The following is a 9,037-nucleotide window of genomic DNA, read 5'->3' as shown; positions in this document are numbered from 1 at the left end:
CTTCTATATGAATTCGAACATCAACTTCATGGGTCTAAGCAACAACTACAGCACCCAAACAACCATCCTAAGCTTCCTACAGGTTTAAACAACAATTCTAAACATCTGAGCAGCACCAGACGACCATCCTAAGCTCCTAATCAGCGCCAAACCGGCACCTAAAGTGGTTCTAATACAACACGTAAAACAACTCCAAACGACATATGTTAAGCCAACAAATCGGCGGAAGTGTAGGGCGAAGATCAGTAAAAACGACAAGCTAGAATGACATCTCGATCATTTTTCAAGATAACAATAATATCGATTCACTGACCAAGAAAAGTTAAATGAAGATTTGCGCGCATACCCCACAATTCGTATGTATTAACATTTCCAACACTTAAAACTTTATAAATTTACAAGAACCAATTCATCCTTATCACATAAAAAACTATCAACTTAATTTTTAAACAGTGAAGCACACTTTTTTATTTTTATGCATAGGTTTAAAATATCAAAGTGCATTTCATGTAAATATTAAATTTTAAGTGTGAGATATGTAAATACATAATGTTAGTGTGCTAGGTATATAAATGTTCCCCAAAGAAAGATATAGAGCATAAAAATGAGCTAGAGAAGTGTTAAATCAGTCATTGAGTCAAGTCGATCTCAACATTGGTTGATAAAAAAAAAAAATAAACAGAACCTTAGCTTTGCTGCAGGTTTAAATTTAAATATATTTAGCTTTGATACAAGGTTAAGGTTGAAAACATTTAACTTGGTATTTAACTTGTATCCAGAGTTTGGATTTAAACAGAATTTAAGTTGTACTTAAATACATGTTTAAAGCTAAATGTATTTAAATATAAAACTTCACACTGTCAAAGCTAAATGGAATTCTATCTATATTTAATTTAAACAGAACCTTAGCTTTGATACAGGTTTAAATTCAAATACATTTAGCTTTGATACAAGGTTAAGGTTAAATACATTTAACTTGGTATTTAACTTGTATCTAGGGTTTGAATCTAAACAAAATTAATTTGTATTCAAATACAGGTTTAAAGTTAAATGTATTTGAATGTAAAACTTCACACTATCGAAGCTAAACGAAATTCTATCTACATTTAAATACTAACTCTGTTTAGCTATTTAAATGTAGATAGAACTTTAGCTTTGACTAAACAGATTCATCATTCTTTTCATCGAAAGTGCATCAAAGCTACACAGAGAGGATAGTTAAATCCTGTACGCAGTTATTGAAGGGTAATGGTAGATTTATATACATAGCACACAAAAACTTATATACATTTACATATCTAATATTCAAACTTTAATTTTGACATACTTATTTCATTACCTTTTTTTTATTTATATAGAAAAAGGAGTATTTTAACTGTAAAAGATAGATAAATTTATTATCCTATTGCAACAAATTTTGTGTGAAAGTTTCAGGTGTTAGACATGTAAACGCACATGAATTGAGTGGGCATGTACACAAATCTTCCTATATGAATTGTATTGTATAAATAAAATGAGCAAACATGGGAATAAAACAAGATTTGATTACTCGATTATTGCAATTGCTGAGGTTCTGTGCTCTAAGCGTTTCGACGGCTCGAGGAAATCGTGTTCCCCGGCTACCTCCGATTCGGATGAGACAGGCGAGTGAAAGAGGGTCGGCCGAGCAATCCCCCGAGAGAAGAGGAGGTTAAGCAGGCGAATGAGAGTTTTTGGTGTCGAACAGCAGAGGCGAGTCGGGCGGGAGGAGAGGATCTCGTTCGTTCGGCCGAGCAATCCCCCGATAGAAGAGGAGGTGAAGCAGGCGAATGAGAGTTTTTGGTGTCGAACAGCAAAGGCGAGCCGGGCGGGAGGAGAGGATCTCGTTCGTTGCCGAGGAAGGAGACGTGATACGCAGCTTCGGTGCGGGAGACGGGATCGGGCAAGGAACGGGTTTCTTCGGCGCAGAAGGATCGCTGGAAGGAAGTCTTGTCGAGCGAGGGAAATGAGCAGGAACTAGCGGGGATTTCGTTTGCTGCCGAGGAAGGAAACGAGCGGGAGCAAAGAATCTCGTTCGCTGCCGAGGAAGGAAACGAGCAAGAGCGGAGGATTTCGTTTGAATCAAAGGCAACCAATCGAGGTTCTCGTGAGCGAGAAAGAAATAGGCCAAATTATTTTCTTATACCATATTTTCAAATCTATCGAAAAAGTTGACCGACACCTGCAAACGATTTAATTGGAAAATAATAACATTCAAATATTTTCAATCAATACGAGTTTTAAATAATCCGCCTGAATTTTGAAATTTGAAATTAAAAAATCTATTAGCTGGTGCCTAGCCCGAATCGAGCCCGAGTCGAACCTGGATTGGCCCGGACCCGCATCCCAATTATTATTATTATTATCTCCATTTTGCGCATTTTCTCCCAGACACACCATCGTTATGAAATGAACATCTCCCTTAGGCAAAATTGATGTTCCGGACATGACGACGCAGTCCGTTTCGTCATCCGGGGTCTTCCAGACGAGTTCGCTGACGGGCGAGTCGATTTAAGCCAAAATTGTGTGTGGTGCAACGAGTGCATTGCTGAGTCACCGAGGTTCACCTATGGCCATCTGATCCTATGGGAACTTATTTTCAGGCCCTCTACATGCTGGTCCTTAGCCCTTGCAACTAGAAGTTGAGTGCTTGGAACCACTCATGCGAGTTCTTCACAAAAATAAGTAAAGAAGTGGTTTGAAGTTCTACGGGAGGTGGGCTCCATTACTAGTCCGCTAGGATGGTCAACAAGGAACTCCTAAGGCTAGATTATGGGTTTTGAGAGTAGGAGACTAAGACCTCACTAAAAATGAGGTCAACAAACGTCCAACTCATGTTTCTCTTCATTAAAATGCTATGTATGGCTTTAAACAAGCTCCTCGATAATCGTTTGCCATCCTTACAAACATCTACAACAATTAGGCTTTCAAGCTAGTGTCTCCAATCCATCTATATCATCTTTAGTCAAGATAATATATCTTTGTATTTTCCTCTTTATATGAACGACATACTCCTTACAAGTAATAATGGCATAGCCAATCAAAATCTATGACCTGCACTTCATCCTTATTTTCACATATGCAATCTTGGAACTATCTCCATTTTTTGGGAATATAAGTTCAACAAATAATATATGAACTATAGTCCAAGTATGTTATAAAATTGATCACTCAGTCTGTAATATCACGTTATAAACCGGTTCTAACATTGATTCCTACTAAAACTTCTATTACAACTTATTCATCTATTCCTTTTGCTAATCATACTCCCTATCGTTATTTACTTGGTTCTTTCCAATATCTAACAAGCACAAGGCCAGATATCAGCTATGTGGTTAACATGCTTTGTCAACATATACATCATCCACATAATAGCCATTTTCAATAACTTAAAAGCCTGCTTCTCTACCTTAAAAAAATGTTGCTATATGGCTTACGCATATATCATTCTTCTCGTCACTTTCATACTTATTCAAATACTATATGGCTTACGCATATATCATTCTTCTCGTCACCTTCTTATTCAAATTCTGATTGGGCGGCCGATTTAACTGATTGAAAATCTAATATTGGTTATTGTTGTTCTTCTTAAAAAAAACCTCGTCTCCTGCATGTTAAGAAACAGTCTACAGTTGGTTGCTAATCAATTGGAATTCAATATCATACACTTGCTACTGCCCCAACTGAAATCATTTGGTTACATCAGCTTCTTCAAGAATTTACCACGCCAACTACACTGTCAACAAAATTATACTGCAACAATGGCCTACCCGTTCCACCTGTAAACAATCCAATCTTTCACGTTTGGATCGAACACATTGAAATCAATTTTCATTTCATTTGTGATTGTCCCAAGACCAAGATTATTATGACACAACATATAGCAACTCAAGATCAGCCTGTTGATATTTTCACCAAGGCACTTTCTACCTCTCATTACAAGCATTTGCGGGACAAGTTAACAATCCATGAATGACCATTAATTTTCGGGGCAGATATAAATGATAAGTAATAGCTAATATGTGGTGAATGATGAATAAGTAGAATTTTTATTATGCCTGGATCAGGAGCAGCCACTAACCTCTTTTTTTGCATCCTTTCCGTTGATCTCTAACAGCATAATTCATCTTCACCATTGATGTGTGTAACAGCTGCTGTTCGGGTTCAAGTTCTGCCTCCCAGAGCATCCATTTCTTGCTGATACACCAATGTAAAACTGTAGGAAAATACTGGAAGATGAAGGATTGGCTCATGTAGAGCTCTCCCTAGCTTCTAAGTGAGTTTTGGTGTCTGAGCTCCGTTTCTATTATTTATACTCAGCCTCAAATCCATCAGGGCCTATATAAATCCCATGCTTGAAACAACCAAACAGTCCATATAAACCATTCCAAACGTCCCAGATTGAAATTTAGCAAAGCCTAGTTAGTGATCATGTCATTATCACCCGCAATTTTAAGGAAGATTGAAGGACCATTCAGGGTAAACGAGACATCCATAAGAGACATATAAGAAAGTTTTTCAAGTAGGAAATAGAAGACAGAGAAAACATGTACCTCTCCAAGATGAAATTTCAGGAGTTGATGCATTCTAAATCGTGTTACAAACTTCTTTACAGCATTTTGTTTGGCTATGAATTTTGAAGATGGAAGAAACCCACACTTCGGCTGAATATTCAGTTTAGTGACCAAAAGACATGCAAAAACAAAATAAAAGATACTTTAGTTCAAAGAAGATGAAGTTTTAACCCAAAAAAAAGGAATAGCCTGTTTCTGTTGGATGTTACCTTTATTTCCACTGCTATGCATACATCATCTTTAAGAGAACCTGATAAGAAACTGAATAAAATATATGCAAAATTTAAATTTATGCAGTGCGCATCTTTTTGCCTAGTTGTATGTAAGCCAGTGAGTACTATTTGTGGTAAGGCTTTAAGTGTGTAAGAATAGAAGTGGAAAATTTTAAATGTACAATGAAATGTAGAAAGCCATATGACATATCAAACATTTCCGCTTGACATTAGGCAAACATGTTCTTAGCACACTCATGGGTATGGCTTCCCAACAAAAAATAATAAGGGATGAGGGAAGCCAACGTTTCAATAAAAGAACCCCAAAGAAAAGTATGTCAAAATAATTAATCCACCAATATATAAAGGGCTGCAAATAAAAGGAAACATTCAACAAGTTACTCAAGACTTAGCTTGATAAGAGCTCGTTCACAATCCTTGGATCAAATAATCAAATAAGCATAAACAATTTTACATATACTTGATTGTTAAAATTAACAAGCTCGAACAGTTTCATTTTTGTTAATTAAAATTTTATTTTTGAAGCTCTATAAGGGGGCTCATTTATATTTTCAAATAAGCTACTTTTTTGAAGTTAAATTATCACAAACTGAATAAAACTCGAGCGAGCCGAGCTTCAACCAAATTTGAATCAGCATGAATTTAAAACAAATCAAAAGTTTAAACACAATCACAACTTGCACCGAGCTCAGGCCAAACTCAAACAAAGTTTTAGCAATCAAGCTTGAGCTCAAATAGACCTGAACTTAGCTTGTCTCGATTTATTTTCAGCTCAAAATTCTCAATTTGAAGGGAGCCTCCAACTTCCCGTCAAAAACCTCGTCCATAAATCAAACCAAGCCAGGTATAATACACTGAGGTGTACTATCTTGAAGAAAAAGTCAAAAACATAATTTGTTGAATACCAAGGGGATTTGAGATCACTTTTATTTTATTTTATTTTTCTCATGTCTTGATTTAAAATAAAATATATTTGGTATGATATAACATGCTTAGTTGTTTTTAAAAACGCTCAAAATAACTTTTAGATATTTTAAGTGTTTTTAGAAACAATTTTGACTTACTTTTAGAAATAAAAAATAAAAACATGCAAAAAATGCACTAAACAAACATGTTTATAAAATAAAAGCAAAACAACAACAACAACAACAACAAGCCTTTATCACACTAAGTGGGGTCGGCTACATGAATCCTTTTTCTCCATTGCGTCCTATTGAGTGCCATCCTTTCTCTTAAATGTATATTGATCCCAAACAAGCCCTAAGTGACATCCTTTCTCTTAAATACACAAATGAAAAATACTTCTCATTAATGGCCATAATTGATAGATGGGCCACCTATGAAAAGAAGTAGATGATTTGCCATTCTAAATCTAACATTATCAAGTATGAACGTATCCAAGAATCACACATAGTTGAACTCCAAACATTTGTGCAGGTGAAATATGAAAGTGCAGACATGTAAATTGAACATATATACTATATACGGACATTTACATTCATAGCACAAAATTCTAATGCAGTTACATATCTCACACTTAAACTTTCATATTCACACACATTTTCATACTTGCACACATAGCCCTCAAATCTTTAATATCACATAAAAAATAGCACTACTATCATTTTTTATAAGTGAGATACATATTTTCATGCATAGGTTTAAAGCACCAAAGTGCTATATATGTAAATATGAAAATTTAGGTGTGAGATATATAAATACATAAGAATTGTGTGCTAGGTATGTAAATGTCTCAATTATATATCATAAAAAAGCAGCATTTACCATTAGAAAAAACTGAATGGTCAGACATAAGCAGTGCCGAATGAGAGAGGAGGTCAACTTCCGTTGTATGAAGTCGCCAATGAGGACGCTGAGTATGAATGCTCTTTTCAACTGACTCTAGGAACTCCCTTGTTACAAATATGGGTACCTGACATACATGAAACATTCTATTACTCACAATTACAACAATAAGGATAACATGACCAATTGATATTATATTATCATCATCATCATTAGTCATATCACAGCTAAATGGCATCAATTAAACGCAATGTAAAACTCTCATTCAAAATATTAGCTCCCATTTGAAAAGTAGTAATTTCACCATAGAACTTATTTTAACTTAGGACACATCTTGTTATATTTATCTCATTTTAATCTTGTCTGCAAAATCACAGTTGTACCGTCCAAATAAAATTCATTTTATCATATTTATCTCCATCAAATGATAACAAAGAAGTGTTTGAAGGTTTTTTTATCAAAAGACCAACCTGTACAAATGTGTTAATTATGACTTCAATTTACATATGTTAGTATTGCTAAATATGCATTATGAGGATAGGATGCCACTTCATCATGATTATAATGTACTACTTTACAAAACTCCAAAAACAATATAGGAAGATTTACATACATACCACTCAATCCATATGTATTTACATATCTAACACCTAATCTTTAATTTTTACATGCATATCATGTTTCCTATGCATGAAAAGGTGTATTTCACTTTTGAGAGTTAAAATGGTGGTTTGAAGTGATATGAAAGATTTGGCTGCATAAAGATAAAAAGCAAAGTTTACGTGTTAGATATGTAAATACATAGGAATTGGATCGTTATGTATGTAAATGCCCAAATATTTTATGAAGAATACCCCTCCATCAATGAGCTTGGAGTCTAAGAGAGGGCCCATCACTTGTACTGCATAAATTTTCTCAGCAGTCTCTTTAGAAGTAGATTCACTGAGTTGTGGAATGTCGCCCCATATGAGTTGTTCAGACAAAGAAAATAATCTCTTAGATTCAATGTATGACTGGGTTTGGCCTCGTGATACTTTGTGAACACGTAATACTTTGCCAACCTATTAGAAACAAATATACTAAATCAGCTGTCAACAATTAAACACTAACAAAGACTTGAAAAAGAAAAGGATATGTGAACTTGCCAAGCTAAAAATTTCAAAGAAGCAACCAGGTAAAATAGTAAATAGAGGAATTTAATTAAACTAAATTGTAATTCGTAGAAGACTTTCCTCGGAGGAAACAAACATGTTTATCCAAATCAGTAATAATAACATGCAAGGTTCGCTAAAATTAACCTCACATAGAGTTAAAAATTGCCTTTGAAATAACATTATAAGAGAAAGCAGTGACAAAATGCTAATTTTCCCCCAATTTTTACCCTTTCCTAAAGAAAAATGAAGTGCACTAAACTGATATCACATACAATTTTTCCCCCATGGTTTCTAGCATATTTAAATCTAAACAGCATTATCATATTTTATAAGAGCATATTTTGATGCTTTCTCTATTCACATATATTACAATTGATGTTTCTTTTTTTTCTTTTTCATATCAGAGCTGCCCTGTGCTCACCCCGCATATATTACGTATAGTACCCAATAGTTTGAAACCCCTGATAAGAAAGGCTGGTTGGCGTCCACTGCCTTCATGGACCAAATGGCGTCAAATTATTGGGTATCATGCATTTGCAAGCTGCCCTTGGCATTAATCTTTTCACATATAGAGAGCTCGTTAATTTAAAAAATAGGGTATAAAGTGGATTTTCAAGTAATAGAAGGGCTGAGTAGGATCAACAAGTTTTGAGAATTGTTACTTGAATGAAAATCTGCATAAATTTTCTCAAGAATATTTTATGGCCCTACACCAATTTGAAGGAAATAAAATTAAACATCAATTAACTACTAATGGACTACAGTGAATCAACTTCGCCTACTATTTTTTAGAATATATCATAAAAGCAAAAAAAATGATTATACACAACTTCATTTTATCCATTTAGGATTCAAATTTTCATCCTTCATCCACTGCTTTCAACCGGAAAAAAGCTAGTTCTAACCAAAAATGATATGCTGTCAACATTTTAATCATTGACTAAATAAAGATCTTTTTTTTAAGAACAAAATACATTAACAAGATAATGATATGAGTATAATAACAATAATTAAAAAGAATTGCCATATTTAAAAAATACAACAAAGCATAAAAAGATAATAAGAAGACCAAGGATAAATACGGCAAAAGGGACAATATAATAGGAATTTTTTTTTAATTCCATCTTCAGTCGAGACAGACAATGAAGAGCCAATTTACTCATTCTTACCAAAATGTGGGGAAAAAATTCAATTCCACTAATATGTATCTTTGCCACATAAGGCCTAAAAAGATGGATTCTTGCATCATCCG

General features: G+C 34.4%; 1 protein-coding gene across 1 annotated transcript in view; it reads right to left on the bottom strand.

The window, feature by feature from the left end:
* The window catches only part of LOC110020164 (inositol-pentakisphosphate 2-kinase IPK1-like), a 24,307-nt gene that overhangs the window by 9,803 nt on the left and 5,467 nt on the right, over positions 1–9,037 (bottom strand). The window contains exons 2-6 of the mRNA XM_020718170.1: positions 7,777–7,780; positions 7,486–7,692; positions 6,611–6,758; positions 4,802–4,842; positions 4,572–4,682 (exon numbers count right to left, since the gene is read on the bottom strand). Coding sequence (XP_020573829.1) covers positions 4,572–4,682; positions 4,802–4,842; positions 6,611–6,758; positions 7,486–7,692; positions 7,777–7,780 — 511 coding nt within the window. The remainder of the gene's footprint in view (positions 1–4,571; positions 4,683–4,801; positions 4,843–6,610; positions 6,759–7,485; positions 7,693–7,776; positions 7,781–9,037) is intronic.

The sequence above is a fragment of the Phalaenopsis equestris genome, unplaced genomic scaffold, assembly GCF_001263595.1.
Source record: "Phalaenopsis equestris unplaced genomic scaffold, ASM126359v1 Scaffold000094, whole genome shotgun sequence".
Lineage (NCBI taxonomy): Eukaryota > Viridiplantae > Streptophyta > Magnoliopsida > Asparagales > Orchidaceae > Phalaenopsis > Phalaenopsis equestris.
The sequence above is the reverse complement of the archived record's forward strand: the minus strand, read 5'-3'. Positions and strand labels throughout refer to the sequence as shown.